This window comes from Netta rufina, assembly GCF_964035555.1.
Source record: "Netta rufina genome assembly, chromosome: 1".
Classification (NCBI taxonomy): Eukaryota; Metazoa; Chordata; class Aves; order Anseriformes; family Anatidae; genus Netta; species Netta rufina.
Window position 1 is genome coordinate 7,000,619 of NC_140123.1, and position 18,253 is coordinate 7,018,871.

Here is an 18,253-nt window from a genome sequence, read left to right on the forward strand (position 1 = left end):
CACTAGGTGAAGGGGACAGGCTGCCTATTGTTGTGTGTTGCTGACCTCTTCTGCTATCCCCATGTTTTATTTTTTTTTCTTTATGTTTGTTTTTGTTGTTGTTTTGTTTTGTATTGTTTTTTTTTTTCTTCCTCTGTACTTCCAGATGCCTTATCATAGGAAAAAAACTTTGCCAGGAATTAAGGATTTTATTTTACTTTATTTAACATCATTTCAGATGTTAGTGCAGCGTGACACTAGAGAGAGCTGAGGCAAGCACTGAAATGGTTAGATATTTGTCATACTCTCTTCCATCAGTCATGCTCTCTTCCTCTGTTTTTCATATATCCCACCACATCATATTACTGAGGAAAAAAAAGTGTTTTGTTTGTTTGTTTGTTTGTTTGTTTAATGTCTTTAATCGCTGTTTCATTTGTCTGTTTTAAAGCTGTTCATTAACTCTCTGATTGTTCCATTTGGAGTCTTAATCTTTCCTAGAGTGCCAGATTTGGCATAAAACATTATGCATGCCTTGGATATTTTAGCCATATCTAATATTACAGTCTATGCTAGTATGTCCTACATGCTTCGTGTGACCAATGTTCTGGTCAGTGGAGATAATCTTTTGATTCTGTATGTCTATGTCAAGTTTGTCGATAACAAACGTCTGTCTGTAATTTGCACATGGATCAATTTATTTATTTGTCCCTGGATGACTTTGTAGATGATGACAAGCTTTAATAAATGCTAAAACTTAATCCCATGCAATGCTTTCCATTTTTCTTTGATAGATTTTTGCCTTTCACATACATTTGGTAACAAGGAGATAACACTACAATGACTGTATAATTTGTTTGCTAGCTATAGAATATTAATGAACAATCTTACTTACACTGCAAAATGCTGTCGCCCCCTTGTTTTTTTAGGGTATTATTATTATTAGCAGTAGATTTATACTTGTATATACTTAGGCAAGCAAAATAAAATTGTGATGCAGAATGGAGTCTGGATTTTATACAGTATAAGGACAAAGTATGCAGAAGAGGCATATGCATTAGTGTATATTAGTCTTCAGATTAAGTTGATGCTTTTCATAATCAGACATGGGAATGGAAATATATTTGATGCTTAAAATAACCATGTTTGTGTTTTGAATAAGGTATTAAACAAACCTAAAAAGGTAAAGATAAATATTTAACATGCATGAATACAAACAATGTAAGTTCCTTATGTTAAATATTTTTTTGATTATACATACAATTTCTGTAGTGAATTCGCAGATGGAATCTTAGGAAAAGCCAACCAAGTTACCCATATACCACTGACAGCAGGATGAGAGCTTGATGTGAAATGTTATATCATAAAGTTATCTATCTTTTTTCCTGCCTCCACTGCACACTGGCAAAAAAACGATACCTTTCATAAGTTTCCTTGGGGGAAATATGTAAAGTGACAGGAAAAGGATTCATAATCATGATAAAAATACCTATCCAATGTGTGGGAAAGTGGGGTTGACATGCCTCTTCTGCCCGATGTATAGCAGGTATTTGTCTATGATGAATGCCTAGATTTGATGAGGTGTGTCTTTCTCCTGTTGGACCTGTTCCACTTTGAATATACAATTATATATTCATTAGCTTAGAGATGGTGTGCCTGTTGATCAAGGCACTCCTTTGAAATGGAAACCCCAGTGGTGTCTGTTCCAGAGCAGTATTTTGGTTCAGGTTTGGCAGCTCCGATGAGTTTTTCATCACTGAGCTGCTGGTTATTCTGATCTCATTCTCTCTCTTTCTTGCTTTTTAACACCCTTTCTTACCTCAATTTTCTCTCTCATTTTAGAGCACAAATTGCATGCCAGGGCTAAGAAACTATTAAATGAAGGTTGATTGCAACTGATAAATGTATGTGAAACATTTTGACTTGCACCAATTTGCATGTTGATGAATTGCACTGCAGAAGTGTCTCTTTCTATGCAGTGTAGATAGAGGGCATGTAGTGTGCCTACCCTAATTGAAGATGTTCTACTGAACATATTTTGGAAACCAAATAAAATGGATGCCACTTTTTTTTTTTGTTGTTTTGTTTTGTTTTGTTTTCCAAAAACGTACAATCATGCAAAAAATATGTTTATCTTACCTCATTCTTACAGGTCAATGCACTCTGCTGGTGTTATTCATGAGGATTCTAGGATGTCAGTAGAGTGATGTTCAGCACCCTGCTTCAAAACCCACTACAGTTCAGTAGCTCTGAAGAGGGCAAGAGAAATGCCTCCCCTTTAGGAGGAGGTATGGGAATTAAAAAGCCCTGAAATGACAGTAATTAATGTGAATGCTTATAATAATAATAATAATAATAATAATAATAATAATAATAATAATAATAATAAACAGAGAGGGAAAGTTTCACTTCTAGAGATGCTAACAAATGCTGAATTAGCAACCCCCTTCTCTCTACTGAAACTGCTTCTTTCTCTGAATTTATCCAGTACCATTGAAAAGTAAAATTAATTTAGAAGGCTGTAGTATCAGGAGCATACTGTTTATTTTTCAGTGAGTGTTTTATGAGTAAAATTTTAAATTTGCATTTGCATTGCCAAGGTGTACACACAGAGACTCTTTCACTTTCTGAAGAGCTAATTCTAGCTTTTCTTTCACATTAAATACATTTTTTTTTTTTTTTTTTTTTTTGCTTTTTACTGTCAGGGGAATGTATTTGGATTCCATTGCAGGAACAGAAGAAATACCAACAACAGGAATTTTAGGTTAACTTCGCAGAGTGCTACTCCTAAAATGAATCAGCAAAAATAGTCTTCTAGTGACAGGAAAACTACTGCTAATACTAGGTAAACTAGACATAATGTGTTAGGAATTCAGATAAAAGATGGGTTTTAAAAGGATATACTTATAGTGTGGCTGTTTATTTTGAAATACTGATATTTTCTCAGACAGCAATATGAATAGGATGATTTTTCTGAAAATTCCGTTTGTCAAACTTATTACTGCCCTTGAATAGTCTTATCTGTGTAAGCCACATAGCCTTGACCCAGAGGCATCTCAGACTGTAATCTTTCCATAGAGAGTCTAATACCAGATGGAAATGATTTGGAGTTTTGAGACTTGGTTGTCTTTTGCTTTTCTTCTTAAAAATAATTTTGGTCAAATTCTAATTCATCTAACTTTCATTTGTATGGTAGGAATCTCAGTCTAGACTCCTCTGTTCCTCAGCCTCTCTTCCTACCACCTTCAAAGAGGCAAAAGTGGCATCTGGAAAGCTGGGGAAGAGAGGACTTTCTATTTCCACAGTTTGCTTTGAAAAAATGTTATTTAGCTTGAATATTGCTATTAATGTATCCTAGTTATTTTTAATATGACTTAATATGATTCATTACCATGACACAAATCTGTAATAGTACATGAGAATTTAGAGTTTCTTTGAATTTCCAATAAAAATAATATCTGATATTACAAGTTATTACAGTAATATTGTACGGAAGAGCAGTCTACTTCTGTTGCATTGTACTCTGTATATTTATATATATATATATATATATATATATATATATATGCAAAATGTATTCATAACCTAACCAAGCTTAATGAAAGTATTGATATAAATAAAGGAACACTGAATCTTACTTCAACCAATTTCTAGGAGGACGGGAATGTTTTTAATTAGGTTTTACAGACAGACATCTTGTTAAAGACTGCTATTCACTTCTTCCTTTCAGAAGGGCATATGTAAAATTGATGTTTCTAATGTAAAGGGATAGCTACTGTGTGTTTCTTATGTGACAAAACTAATTTGCTTACTTTCAAATAAGTGTTTGAAAGTTATTCAAGGTACAGGACTTTTTTAGGTACACGTGCACAATGTTTAACTATCATGTAATTTTTAAGATAAAATTCAGAAGGGAGTTTTTAGTGACCAAAATATTCTAAGCTTGAAAGCAGATTTTGAAAATATATATATATAATATTTGTGACACTAGAATTTAATAAAAGCAGAGAATAATTCAGGGTGGAAGGTATTTGTGGAGATCATCTAGTCTAAGATCCTGCTCAAAAGCAGACACTTTTGAAGCTATGTTGGACTGCTTAGGGTCATATACAGTCAATTTTGCTGAGAATAAAAAAAAAAAACAAAATGGTCACTGAAATGAAATGTTATATTAAAATAGGATTAGGACAAAGTTGGGAAAAAAGTAAGGTTTAGATCTATATCTCTGAAAAACAATGACTTGCATTTTATGTTATTTTTTGCTCTTTGTGTTTCTTCTCAGTGAAACTTACAGCTGATATGAAACAAAAGTCATAAGTGTTACTCAAAATAGGAAAGTATTTCAAAAGCTTGCTTTAATTTGTGTTAAAAGCTAAATGCTAAACTACAATGCTAAACTCTGTGTGCACAGCCACTAGAGGAGTGCAATGATGGCAAGGTAAGTGATGCAATAGCAAGAATATTCAGTCATTTGCCATCAGGATTTGTGCTTGAACTTGAAAGCCTTAAGGGCCTTTTAGTTCATTCAAGTTTTGCTTTTTCTTCAAGATTACATGCCCTGGAGTTCATGATTTTGAATAAAGAAGCAAATTAAGAGTTTTACTTGTTCATTTGTTTTGCCTTTGATGCTGGATGATGGAATAATTGTTAGAGAGAATTGTTAGAAATTATCAGCATTTTGTAATGGATGTAAACATTCCAGAATTTTAATCTAGATGGTTAACCATCTATGTATTTCACTAGAATAAATCTTTGGGCTATAATACATTAATAATACTAAAATAATTACATTGGAAGATGAGAAAAAATCTATATACTCATTTCATATTTGTGGATATGACAATCAAAAGGAAAAGAACAGTAGCTTAGAGAATAGCTTAGAACTTGGGCTTATTCCAGCAACTTTCATATTCAAGGTATCTCAAACTCCCCTAAGTACTTTACAGAACTATCGTACTCGAGCAATCTGTGCAGGTAAATCCATTTAGATACACAACAGTTTTTCAACAAAAAGACTTCAAGCTACAAACTGGTTTAACCAAGAAATGTGTTGGGTTTCCACATACTCTCAAGACACCCACTGGGGTTTTCAACTTCTCTTTGTGTGGCAGTGAATTATCAGCAGAATGGGATTAGAAGTGTGTCATCCCTTAGAGAGGAACTAAGTTCCTTCTCTTCATTTCCTTTTAATTGCTAGTACTAAGTGGTGAAACCTAGTTGGTTTCCATAGCTTCACTAAAATCATTTTTTTGTTCCCTAAGCCCTTGTACAAAAGTGAGACTGCCTGCCTCTGACACAGGCTTACAAGCATTTAAACAACTCTTAATTTCCTCAGTTTTTGCAAGTAATTGCATTGTGAAAACTTCAGTGATGATCATGTCAAAGTTTTCAAGCTAGTTTTGCTATTCTTCCAATTCTTGTCAGTGTTCTATTGTTACTGCTATTTTTCCTTATGTCTAGTTACTATTATCACTTAGTGAGTGCTTTCCTTTCCTTGATCTGATTTTTTCACTTTGATTGTGGAGTCCTGGGAGTTCAGAAAGCTCTCAGGTTATGGCTGATGAGAAGTTTAGTGCTAGCCTGGAGTGACACCATAAAACAAAGATTTTTTCAAGTGAACTGAAACCTTTCATTCCCTAGAAGCAGAATTCCACTCCAAAGAATGTGCATCCATGTTTTGACAAAACTTTTTTTATATTTAGTTTTCTCCCCTGCTACTTTTCAGCTAGTCATCAGATTGTGTGTTCTGTGACATTTGTTTGCTTTCACTGTATGCATCTAACTAAAAGAGGATGTATGGTGCCTATTTTTCTGTATGAGAGAATAGGCAAGGTCATGATGCCCCCATGATAGTGAGAAAAAACATCCCTACACAGAATATTGAAGTAGGACAAGAAGCATATTGGGAAAAAAAAAAAAAAAAAAAAAAAAAAGTAGACATGCACATTTGTCACAGCTCAGAAGCTGTTAATGTGCACTTAGTAGAGATACAGAAGAGGGGTGGTGACATTCTTCTTTGTCATAGGGGAAATCTTATATAGCAGTATCCCTTATTTAATGTTTTTTCAACTTAGAAGAGGGAGTTCCTGATTCCTCGTATTATTATTATTCCTATTTGGTGGGTTTAGTGCTGTTGTTTTTTTTTTTTGTTTTTTTTTTTTGTTTTTTTTTGTTTGTTTGTTTGTTTGTTTTTTTACATTTAGTTAAAGGAAAAATCTTATTTCCTTATGTCCCTTTAAAGGAAGGTCTGAAATTCTTAGGTCTTGAAAACCAAACCTGAAGAGAGTTCATATCTATCTTTTTGCGTCAGTATCAATCTGTATACACAGATTGACATAGGACACACTAGCTTCTTCTTTTTTTTTTCTTTTTTTTTTTAATTATTGGTAGTGGCTTCATTCCTGGTCTAGATTTGCTGTTTTACAGAGCTGTACATTTCACACATATGATCAAAAATAAAAATCCTTTGTTTCTTTTTCAAAACTCTTCCTCCTGAAGGCTGTACTTCACTTGGGCAGAGCTGAAAGAACAATATTCCTCTACTGATAACAAGTGAGAGTAAACGAAGGAGGCAGTTGTAGTCGTGTGTATTGTGGTTTTGTAATGAATGTGCTGACCCTGATAAGGGGCTTGAAAACAACAAATGGTACTGTGAGGGAGAAAATCTGTACCATATGGAGCGTAATATAACTATGGAGTCTCAAAACTCCGACTCTGGGGAGCATGCCAGCATACGTGGGAGAAGTGAGAATTTCATGAATTATGTTACTCTTGAGTAGATTTGAAAGTACAAAAGAGTTCAACAGTACTTGGATAAATATGCAAATATCCTTGTTCTCTGAATGAGACAGAAAAGTGGCTTTGATGTTTAGGCTTTTAAAATTTGAGTTTTGTATAAAACACAGTAGAAGAAAAGTACAGTGTAGGATGGAATGTGCAAATACTGAAAACTGCTGAAATTATTTAAGTCTTTTTTCCTATCAGGTTCCCCAGGTTTGGCAGGATTAGAAAGATGTATTAGGATGGGAGATGGCTAAACAGTCACATACTGAATGGCTGGAAATGGTCTGGTAATTTAGCATGTATAACTCTTTCTTCAGAATATAAAAATAATGTTGGTGTAAATGCTGAGAAATTGTGAGAAGTCCAGATAAGAATCCTAGAACCTTGAGAAATAGAGTTGTACATACATTTTCTTTCAAAATCCTGTATTAGATGGAAGTGTTTTGCATATTACAAAATCACCTGTTCTGGCATGAAACATTAACTTGTTCAGCTGTTTGTATTGTGGCTTTGTGCTGTTAAACTGGGCATTGTTGGCTGATGGGTGAAATACCCCTGCTAAGTATAATCTGCATCCTTATGGCTGAGAGATAGACAGAAAAAGTCCTATATCACTTCACTGTTGGATAAAGGGAAGTTGTATGTTTCAGTTGAGAAGTACTTTGTAGATAAAAATATCACTGAACAACATCTACAGACATTACAGACAGAATAAGAACCCAATGAGACATAACTAGCATCCACTGATCTTTTCAGCTACCTCCAAAGGTTGCTCTCTTCTTAAGCTTTGTATAGCCAATGGTAGTCACTCCATATAACCATCTTGGGTGCCAAACTAAGTACATTTATCTGCTGTAGTACAAAGGAAAAGAGAAAGCATATCAAAGACTATTTCAGAGCAACAGCTAATCCTGGCTTGTATCAATTCATCCCATGACCATCAATTATGGTCAGAGTTTTCAATCATTTGTCTCATTTGAAGGAATTGATTAACTTGATTGATTCTTGTTTAACGCTAATCCTCACAGTCCTTAAATGTTTATTTGCCCTGTCTCTTGCTACAAATACACAACAACCACCCCCAGTTTTGTAGGGCTGGTTTATTCTCAGCTTTCACTTACACACAGTGTTGTGTAGTACTGAGAGAAAACTAATCCTGTAAAAGAAGGAAAAATGTGGTTTATGCAAGAAGGTGTTAATTCTTTTGTCTTATGGGAGACGGTGTTTTGTTTTGTTTTCTTTATTTCATTTGAAACTGAAGTACCCTGAGGGAAGAACCCTAAGTGGAACCAAATCTGGCATCAGTCTTAGCCAGGATTCATGTACTACTATTTTGTAAAATCTGGCTTTGATATTAAAAAGGTACTCTGTGAGAGATGAATTTTGGACACAACAAAGATTTTCTGAGTATTCCAGCCAAACTGTTTTGAACAGCTGTAGTATTAGTTTCATATTCTACTTTTTGTAAGGATTCAGAAATATAACTGCACTTAAACAGAAATGTAAAAATTAAAAATCAGTACAGAGTGATATAGCTTATTCAAATAAATAAAGGGTTAATTTTCAAGTTTTTGTCACAGAATTTCCCACAGTTTTTCCACCACATAGAACGTAGTTTGTGAACAAACGTTTCCTTGCAGCAACATTTACTTGTTTAAAAAAGAAAAACGAGAAAATCTTTCTCCTTTTTAACAAAAATAAATAATTCCTAAGCCAACATCACAGTCAAAAAATGTGCGGTACTTACACAGAGTAAGAAGGGGCCTTGAATGAATTTATGTAGCAACCAAAACTGAAATTATTAGGATTTTGATGCATCTATGTCAAATTCTGATATTCTGTCAAATGTGATACTGACTTCAGAGGACAAAATTTAAATTTGTATATTAAAGTGTTTTGAAATTTTGCATAAACAAGAGAAAAATAGCATTGGTTAGAAAGGAAAGGGTTTACTGAACCTATAGGCCGTTGGTACTCTTAAAACACTGAAGGCTACTTCTCGTTCGCTGTTAAATTCAGCAGACAACTTTTTATGGAGTATCAAATAACAAAGTTGATAGGGTCCCTTAAAGTTGTAATAAATGGAGACAAAAAAAAGGCATGTATTTAGGAATGAGTCAGCTATCATTTTGTGAGCTTTCTCTTGACTAAACTTGCTCTGATAAAGCCTGCCAATTTAGACAGCAATTCATACTTTAAGCCATCTGTAAAAGCTCTGAGAGAGAAGAGCATTCCATATATTTGTCTGTGAACATCAGAGTAAAAGTGGGAAGCCAGCAGGGAAAAAATGAAATGAAATGAAATAAATGAAATGAAATAAAATAAAATAAAATAAAATAAAATAAAATAAAATAAAATAAAATAAAATAAAATAAACATCCTGAGAGAAACTTAGAAATACTTACCCTGTCAAGAATAAACAAAGTAGGCACTGTGTTCCTGATTATGTTTTCTTTAATACATAAAATTCTGCTTCTTATAAATACGTGGTTTGGCAAAAGAAGATTTTCTTTTTAAAGTCTCAGAATTTTGTAGGGAATCAGAACAATTATTGCAAGATTACAAATCAGATCAAGTTATTTATTAATTAATTAGCCATTTTTTGCCCTATCATTTTCATTCAAAACTTCGCAGCACTTTGCATATGTATATTATCATTGTTCCTTTTCCCTTTTCCTCTCCTCTTCTCTCCTTTCTCTAATCAATAAAACTTTCCCCGAAGAAACAGCAACAAGCACAAGTTTAAATGTTAGCAAATGTCAAGAGTTTTGATTCTCTTTTACATGGTCCCATGAACAGATTGAATGCTTTCTCCACAAATGTGTGCTCTGACCAGTGTATTTCCTCTGTACTGATAAGTAGCATTTCTGAGGGCCTAGTGGAAGCGTCATCATACATTTCTGTGATGCTGTGTTTGGATATAAATTTGCTGAGAAGCAGGAAAAAAATCTTGTACCAAGGACTTGACATCCTTACTTGGCAATGCTTTCCCTTTAAACCAGTGCAAAGCTTTGCAGGCTTGTGTCAAGTGTTTTGTTTACATATTTCTATTTGTTTGCTATTCGCCTAATTCAGCACGTTACAGATTTCATAAAATCATTTATTAATACTGACTTACATTCCTTAACAGCAAAATGGCTCCTTTAAAACTATAAGTAATAATAACAATAATAATAATAATAATATAAACATGACAATCATTTCAGGCATAGAGGCTGTGGGAATATGTCTTGTAGCCTGAATCAATTCTCGGCATCTAGAGTCTGTTCGGGAAAATGCAGTTCCTCGTTCTGTATTGGAACGAAGTAAGGGACTCTGGAATAGGTGTCTTGGTGTGCTTTCATTACTGGGTGAGGTTGCAGCAACAGTCAAATAAATACTGTGCAGTTCATGTCTATTATTTTTCCAACTTAAATGCCAGAGAGTTTCAAAATCATGTCACTTCAGAACATTATCAGTTCTTTCGGGAGTACTGAAGTAATTAAGTCATTCAGAAAGATTCTCTGTAGCTGGTGTCAAAAACTGAGTTCTACTGTCATCTTACTGATTATAACAAAAAAAAAAAAAAAAAAGGAAAACAACCCATATACAATTGTATGCCTATTTAGCATGCTAAAATACAAAACTTATGACCCTTATTTAGGGAAGAACTCAGTCTGCCTTTGTGCATATCTGGTTTGATTTCTGTGTTTTTGGCATTTATTCTTCTGTGATATTAATAAAGATCAAATTAATTTATATAATTCATAATCAAACTGTGCTCTAATGCAAAGGGGCAGATTGAATAAGAAAAATAAAATAAAATAAAATAAAATAAAATAAAATAAAATAAAATAAAATAAAATAAAATAAAATAAAATAAAATAAAATAAAATAAAAATAATATAATATAATATAATATAATATAATATAATATAATATAATATAATATAATATAATATAATATAATAAAAAGAGACACATTAAGGAAAAGATCATTTGTAGAAACGTAAATATTTCCACAAAAGTCAGTGTGGAGCACTTCTGAGGGTTGCTCTGTGACAAAATAAAAGTGCTGCAACCTGTAAAGATGCAGCATGGCTGCTCACAGTGACATATGAAAGGAGAAGAACTCAAGATGGAAGGCTAGGTAAGAAGAAGAATGGGTCTCATGGCCTTCTGGCTACCCAAAACCATTACCTGCTGGGGATTCTCATTTTATTTTTGTGATCTTTATGTTGGCAGTTTAACAAGTCTTGAGGGGAGAGATTCAAACTGGCCAGAACTTGCAACTTTTGTTTTCTTTCCCTGGCATGTGAATCAGCCATCATCTTACTCTGATCCTAAGTGTTGCCTTTCGGTGTTGGCAGAAGGTACAGCACAAGTGATACTGTGCTGTGAAGGTACCACAGTGATACTGTGTCTCTGGCAGAGGTTGTCTGCCCCTTCAGGGCCAGGAGAATTATGGCCAGGTTTCTTCCAATCTCAGGCTGAGCTATAAAGAGCTTGTCTGACCCTCATGGAGGTGGAAAGCCCGGACTGGAAAAGGCATAAAGAAGGTAGGCTTATGCAGTAAACCCTAAGAAGAAGGATTGAGCTTCCCTTCAGATGAAAACAGGAAAGAGGCCTCTCAGGGTGGGCTGGGATCAATTATTTTGATTTGGTGGTTTGTTGGAAGTTTCTGTGTTTGAGAAGTAAAGTTGGGCAGAGAGAGAAGCTGAGAAACTGAGGCAATGTAATTCTTTGAGCCAAGCTGGACATGTTGTATAGCGCTACACTTTTTGCTAGGCTGTGCTCATGACTAAGGCCTTGCAATAAGAGATGGGGAAGGTGGTAAGGAACTAAACCAAAATTAATATATATATATATGTGTGTACATATTTTGCTGAGTAATTTTATGCATGTCTTCCCAGTATAGTCAGAAGCTAATTATATGAGGTTTTTATAGTAGTAGCAATTGAGAACAAAGGGATATATTTAGGTCAAGAGAGAATTCAGCTAATATAAATGGAACATAAAATGATTTGGGTCTGGAAAAATATATTTAGGCATATGAATAATCATGTTTGAGCTATGTCATTGAAGTTGGTACATCAGTCTGAGGCTTGTTCAGAGTATTTTGCCCCCCAAATATGTTGTTATTTGTTCTTATTAAACCAGCTGTTATTTGTTCTTATTAAACCATTTATCAGCACCATCACCAAGGCTCTGAGTTTGTTGTTACTTGTAAGCATCCAATAAAAATAATCCTTTGAATAGGGGGAGGACAGTGAATTAACATTACAGGTATTTATGGTGAATAACTCCCAAACATGAGAGTCAGTGTGAGAGAAAGCATGAATATACCACTGGGGAAAATGCTAAGTAGCTAAGTGATGGTTCAGCTGTTGTTTTGGGCTGAATGACAGTACATGCTTTGATTGGTAAACACAAAATGGCTGGGAGACAGAGATACACCCAGAAAAGGCTTGGAAGGTGTGAAGATAAAGAACAAATATTGTATTTTTCTGGGATGGGGACAAAGGAGATGTAAAAAGTAGAGGGTGGGGAGCTAGCCCTGGTAGAATGGTTCAGGAACTGTTGTGCTAATAGACAGTGCATAATTGATACTTGGGGTTACAGCTCATTAACTGCAATGAGTTTTTAACACAACAACCATATGCTGATGAACCTGTACATTAGGAAGACAGGGCAAAGCATGAGGAAAGAGGAGGAACATAAACATCAGTATTGCTGCTCAGAACTGAAATAGAAGAGCTTTTAACTATTTATGTTATTTTTCAACCCAAGGTTCTTAATAGGACCCAGGAGTGGTGGCAGGCATGCTTTTAGCCTTGTTGGCCATGACCTGAAATGCCCCCATGCAAAGACAGAAGATCTGTCTATGGAGCAAATGAAGACCCTTTAAGAACTACACTGGGAGAAGAGGGAAAAAAGAAAAAAAAAAAAATTAATTGCTCTTAACTTTTGCAACTCACTTTGTGGTGCAGGAAAGCCTTGCAGGGATATACCTAGCTGCTGAGCCAGCTAGTGTTTGACAGCTTGTATATCCTGTTGATCAAGTTAAGGTCTGTAACCTGAATAATTGCTTGTAATTTTCTGGGTACAAAAGTGCCAATAAGAAGCACTGCCCTGTTCTTCTAAATGTTATTCCTAAGGGGCAGAACCAGAATAGTCTTGCAGTATAGCAGATGCACATTTATGGATAAATATTAAGGGCTAGTACTGATTCTCCTGTAGCAGTTTTCTGCTTACAGTCAGTATAGTTGTATTTTCTCCCTCTAAAATATTAATGGAAAAGAGTATGGTAGGAGAAGGAGAGTGCAGGGAAACTGTAAAACCTTTCCAGAAAAATTATTTCCTGGTAAGAATTTTAATGAACTTTATGTGAAGACCTGTAGCAGGTAAGCACGCCCCATGTAACAGGCAAGCTTTGATGGTTTATAAAGCTCTACAGACTTTTTTTTTACTCTCTTTTATTATGATATAGTCATTTGTGTTCCCAATTCAACTAAAAATTATATCAGCATTTCTCCTTGCAATCCTCTTTCCCCATCAAGAGTAAGTTTTGGGGACTTGGAAATCAATCTCTATTCAGAAGCACAGTATTGCATACTTTTAAAATCTCTTTGGAGTTTAGGTAAAACCAATAATTTTGTTTTAATGATTTTATTTTTTCTTAAAAATAAAATATTGCTTATTCTAATAAACTTTCTAGAAATTTGTCCTTGGTTTTAGCATTGTTTTAAGGTTCCAATCTTCCTGAAGTGTGTATATGCATACATTTTTTTCATTCTCATATGTTGGAAGATTAAACTCATTAATAACTTGACATATAGAAAAACTTACAGGAAACTATTCTTATCATATTGTTCAGATTGCAAGTTGGTGTTGAGTGCACTGTATGGTTGAGTGCACAGAAAATAACCTTAATCTGAGATGATTCCAATGATGAAAGAGAGATTAAGTCATAGGTTCATAATGCTGGCCTGGAGATACTTATTAACACTAGAGGAAATATAGAGAAACTGTTATATGTACACACAATGTTATGTTTTTCATATTATAGATACCTGAGCAGCATTAAGATATGTGTAATTCTAAATCTTTCTCCTTGGATTATAAATTAGTTCTGTACTGAAACTTTATTCACAATTATATGCTGATAGCAGAGCTGCAGATTCTGTGGACATCTCCTGAGTAATGAGAACTGCATCGTTTGCAAATGTAGAATACTGATAACAGAACTGAGAATTTGACACACTGCACATGCAGATTTTCAGGCAACATGCAGATTTTCGTACACAAAGTACACGTGCCTGTGCTACTAATTGAACTGTAGTTTAAAAAGTCAGAAATAAGCTCTTTAAGAGGTGCTATTTGCTATTTTTATTAACAGTTCTTGTCACTAGGACTGAACTAGATATCTGTGCACAACAGCAGTGATGAGAAGCAATTACCAGTAATCTGAGATGCTGCATGAAATAATGGGGGAAAAAAAAAAAAAAAAAAAAAAAAGATACTTTCAGTGCCCTGAATGTATTTTATCCACAGCACCACAACACTGGACATATTTTGCAATAGCAATAGTCCTGTACAACTATGAAGAATGCATTCTTGAATGAAGAATGTGATCAGAATTAGTACAAAGCAAAACTCTGTGGAAAAGACGACTTCATTCCCAAGAACTACATAGAAATGAAACCACATCCATGTTTTTTTGGAAAGATACCTAATTACCTAATGATGCCTAAGAAAGATGCCTAAATACCTAATTGTAAAATACTTTGGGACAATGGAGACTCCATTCAGTATTGTATTACATTGAATGTATTATTGTATTTCAAAAGAATGTCTGTGATTAATATTTATTTATACAGAAAAAGTGTAGTAACTTAAATGTATTTCCAAAAATGGGTTAGAATTGCTGGTTAGAACTCTATGTGAGAAACAGTGGCTGCATTTCTGTGTATGTATATGCATGCATACCAACTTATTTCTCATGGTATCATCATAAGTAGCAGTAGCAGTAAATAGGATTATTGAAAAGATCTTAATAATGAATATTTCGAACATTTCCTTGTAGCAAATCAGTAGGATGAAAGAAACACTTTTTTTTTTTTTTAAATAAATAAATGCACGTGAATCTGAACAATGATCTCTTTTCAACAGAAAATGATGTACTAAAATATTTCAGAGCTAAATGTTACTCACTGTTTCCATTTATAAATGAAGGGCTTTTTAAACGTCTTTTTAAAGCTCTGAAGTGTTTTTAGCCTCCAGCTCTCATTGACTTGGATAAATTCATATTGGAGTTCAGATGCTAATTTATGTGACTGCTTTTGAAAATAAATTTAGGTCAAATCCTGTTTCTGCAGAAGCATCCATTAACTCTGCCATTAACTCTGGGAGTTCTTTGTGTTTGCAGCTTCTGTTCTTTAACTGCCATTTATTTATTTATTTATTTTCTGGCTGAGTCACCCACCTGAAAGTATGGTGTTGCCAAATAAAATGCTCTCTTTAAGAAGCAAGGATACTTTCCTTGCGCACTGCAAATAAGTTCTGTAAAAATCCAGCATCTGGTGATGCATTTTCTTTTCTTTACTTTTTCAGGGGAATTCTGGCCTGGGGTTCAGTATTGCTGGAGGAACAGATAACCCACATATTGGGGATGATCCTGGGATATTCATAACTAAGATTATACCAGGAGGAGCTGCAGCAGAGGATGGAAGACTCAGGTAAAAACTGTCTGCTACATTATTATAAATTGTCCTCTAAGAGTCCAGTGTGAACTGGGTCTTTCATGTGGTAAAGGGGAATAAATGACATGACTAGACTCTCCTTTCTACTAATGTAGGAAAACTGCTTTAAGTAGTTTAAATACTAATAAGGTTATTTAAGGGATAAGGTTAGTTAAGCCCTGTATAAAGGGACATTTGCTGGTTCCACCTCCATCTTTGTACCAGTCATTTCATTTAGTACAAGAAGAGAGATGGGGACAGGAGAAGGAAAAAGTCATTATCAACAAGAAAGTCTTCTCTGCTTGATCATTATATGTTCATGACTGAAGAGCTATGCTTTCATGTTATATATTAAGGCTATCAACACTTCCCAAACTACAGAGCCATTCCTAAATAGCCTTAGCTATTTGTAGATGCTCCCTGTTGTGTGACTGCAGCAGTGAGGTATGCTTATCTGCATTTCCAAACTTTTTTTTCTTTTTGTCTCTGTGAGGATGCGATGACTCTGTTCTGTATTTTGAGTCACCTCCAGAGTATGCTTTTGCTGTAGCTCCTGAGGTAAGCATATAGATCACTTGAAAGTTGTGGTACCCAAATTAATCATAGTGCATGTCTTAACCAAAATGTACCACAAAAGTACTTGTGCTTTTCTTTCCTTACAGACTTAATTCAGAAAGGTTTCTGTCTGTCACAGAGACTGGCACTCAGATGTCAGTTGTGAAGCCTGCTGATGCTGCAAAAAGGCAATTTAGCTGGAAAGACTTTGGATAAAATTCTGAAGCTTTCATGATCTCAGCACTAGAACCTGACCTCTAGCAGTCTTTGCCAAAAAGCAGATGGCCTAAAATTCATGAAATGTGACCAGATGGTAACAGAAACACTTTTGGAAAGCCTTGTCCTTTAATTCAAAAATAAAAGTATGAGGAATTGGTCAGCTTTTAGAGGAAGTTTTGAATATGTCATATGTTAGGTTAGTAATTCCTTTTAGGAAAATAATGTTATTTTTGCTGTTACAGTGATAAAGAGTCAGGGTGGTTGGCACTGCCTGAAGAGTGTACGATATAAATAAGATTGTAGACAAAGAGAGGAGAAATAATCTCATGTAACTTCATGATGACGGTGCAGCAATATACATCTAAGTTAATCATTTTAGAGTCCCCTAACAGTCAGTGAAGAAAATACTAGGTATTTCTGTTTTGTCATACATCACATCCTAAAGTCAATGTCTATGACAGAAGAATCACATCGTACAAGAGCATTCAAGTACCTCAGCTATAGTGATCTATACTGTAAATGTCTGCTTTGGGCCAGATGGGCTTCATGCAAAACAGTGTCAGGAAGCAGATGTTTGGAAATCACACTATCAAATATGACATGACAAACAACATAGGGGTGTCTTAAACTTTATCACAAATAAGAAAGAATTCCTTTCCAAAAATAATAATATCTTTTTAGTAGAGTTCTTATTACTTTTGGAAGCTGTTCTGGTTTAAGCTATTAAGAAGACACACATCATTGCTATTTTTTTTTTTTTGTCTTACTATCTTTATATGAAATCAAATATTTTGTAATGCATTGCTTTACTAATTAACTGTAAATTGAACTCATGGTTACTTGGTAATTACTGTGTTGTAAGTCTTAAGAAGACCTTCTAAATCCACAAAAGATATTGTACTAATGCAATTCATTAATCCATATTAAGATTAGACTTGGCAAGCTTTGTGTTTTGTAATGAAAGTTTATCTTATTACTAGGACTATTATTATAGTCTTAGAGTACAGTATTTGTTACCATTTTGAAGTGAAATGTTATAATTCAAATTTAACCACAGTAGTAAAAATATTTGATAAACATATATTTGGCTTGGTATTTTTGCTCTTCTCTTTTGTAAACAGAACGCATTTACATCAATTTCTTCTCTTGTTAGTACAGAATATCTGAATGCAATTAGATCAAATTCAATCAGCAGAACTTTTTTACTTCAAATAAAACTGTAGGCATATTAAAAATGTCTCTAAAAACTACCATTAGGAAAATGGAGTGACTTAATCCTGTGGGTTTTACACTTAGTAAGAAAATCTCAAATTTTTAGCTGAATATCACACGGTATCAATTCCAGATAGAGTATCTGAGATACAGAGTACCTGGAATTTCTTCTCAGTAACTCTGTATTGTACTCAGCACTCAAAAGGTGTTTTTTACTGCCTCAGTTTCCCACAGGCTCTTGTTTTTGTAGTACATGTGAATTTGTACTTGGTTTTCTCAATCTTACACTCAAACACAAGCTGAACAGACACACTGTCATAGGACGTATTTTTCAATATTTTTCAATATTTTACAGCGTAAGGGCAGAAGTCATTCAAAAGACCTCACCATGATTTCCAAGAAAAGTTTATGTCTGGAATGCAAGAGAGCTACTTGCATATAAACTCCAAGTTTGAAAGGTTTGGGATGGCGCGATTTTATTTTATTTTATTTTATTTTATTTTATTTTATTTTATTTTATTTTATTTTATTTTATTTTATTTTATTTTATTTTATTTTATTTTATTTTATTTCACTGTGTTTTTCCTAGGGGAAAATTCCTCCTTTCCTTGTTTTAGCTGCTAAGTGGGTTTCACTTTGCTACAACGGTAGCAAGGAAACAATCCTGTCATGTTTTAGGAACACCTGAAAATGTATGTATCAGTGATCTTCACCGATATGCCACTGAAGAGAAGAGCTATCCTGGGGCAGCTTCTGCTTACATGACAAATAATTTTACTTAATGGCAA

At 34.3% G+C, this 18,253-nt stretch overlaps 1 protein-coding gene across 6 annotated transcripts in view; it reads left to right on the top strand.

Annotated features, from left to right (window-relative positions):
- DLG2 (discs large MAGUK scaffold protein 2) overlaps window positions 1–18,253 on the top strand; it is a gene marked incomplete at both ends in the record, with an annotated part of 1,073,896 nt that overhangs the window by 699,325 nt on the left and 356,318 nt on the right. For all 6 annotated transcript variants that reach the window (XM_084304810.1, XM_084304812.1, XM_084304813.1 and 3 more), the window contains one exon: window positions 15,352–15,476. In XM_084304810.1, coding sequence (XP_084160936.1) covers window positions 15,352–15,476 — 125 coding nt within the window. The remainder of the gene's footprint in view (window positions 1–15,351; window positions 15,477–18,253) is intronic.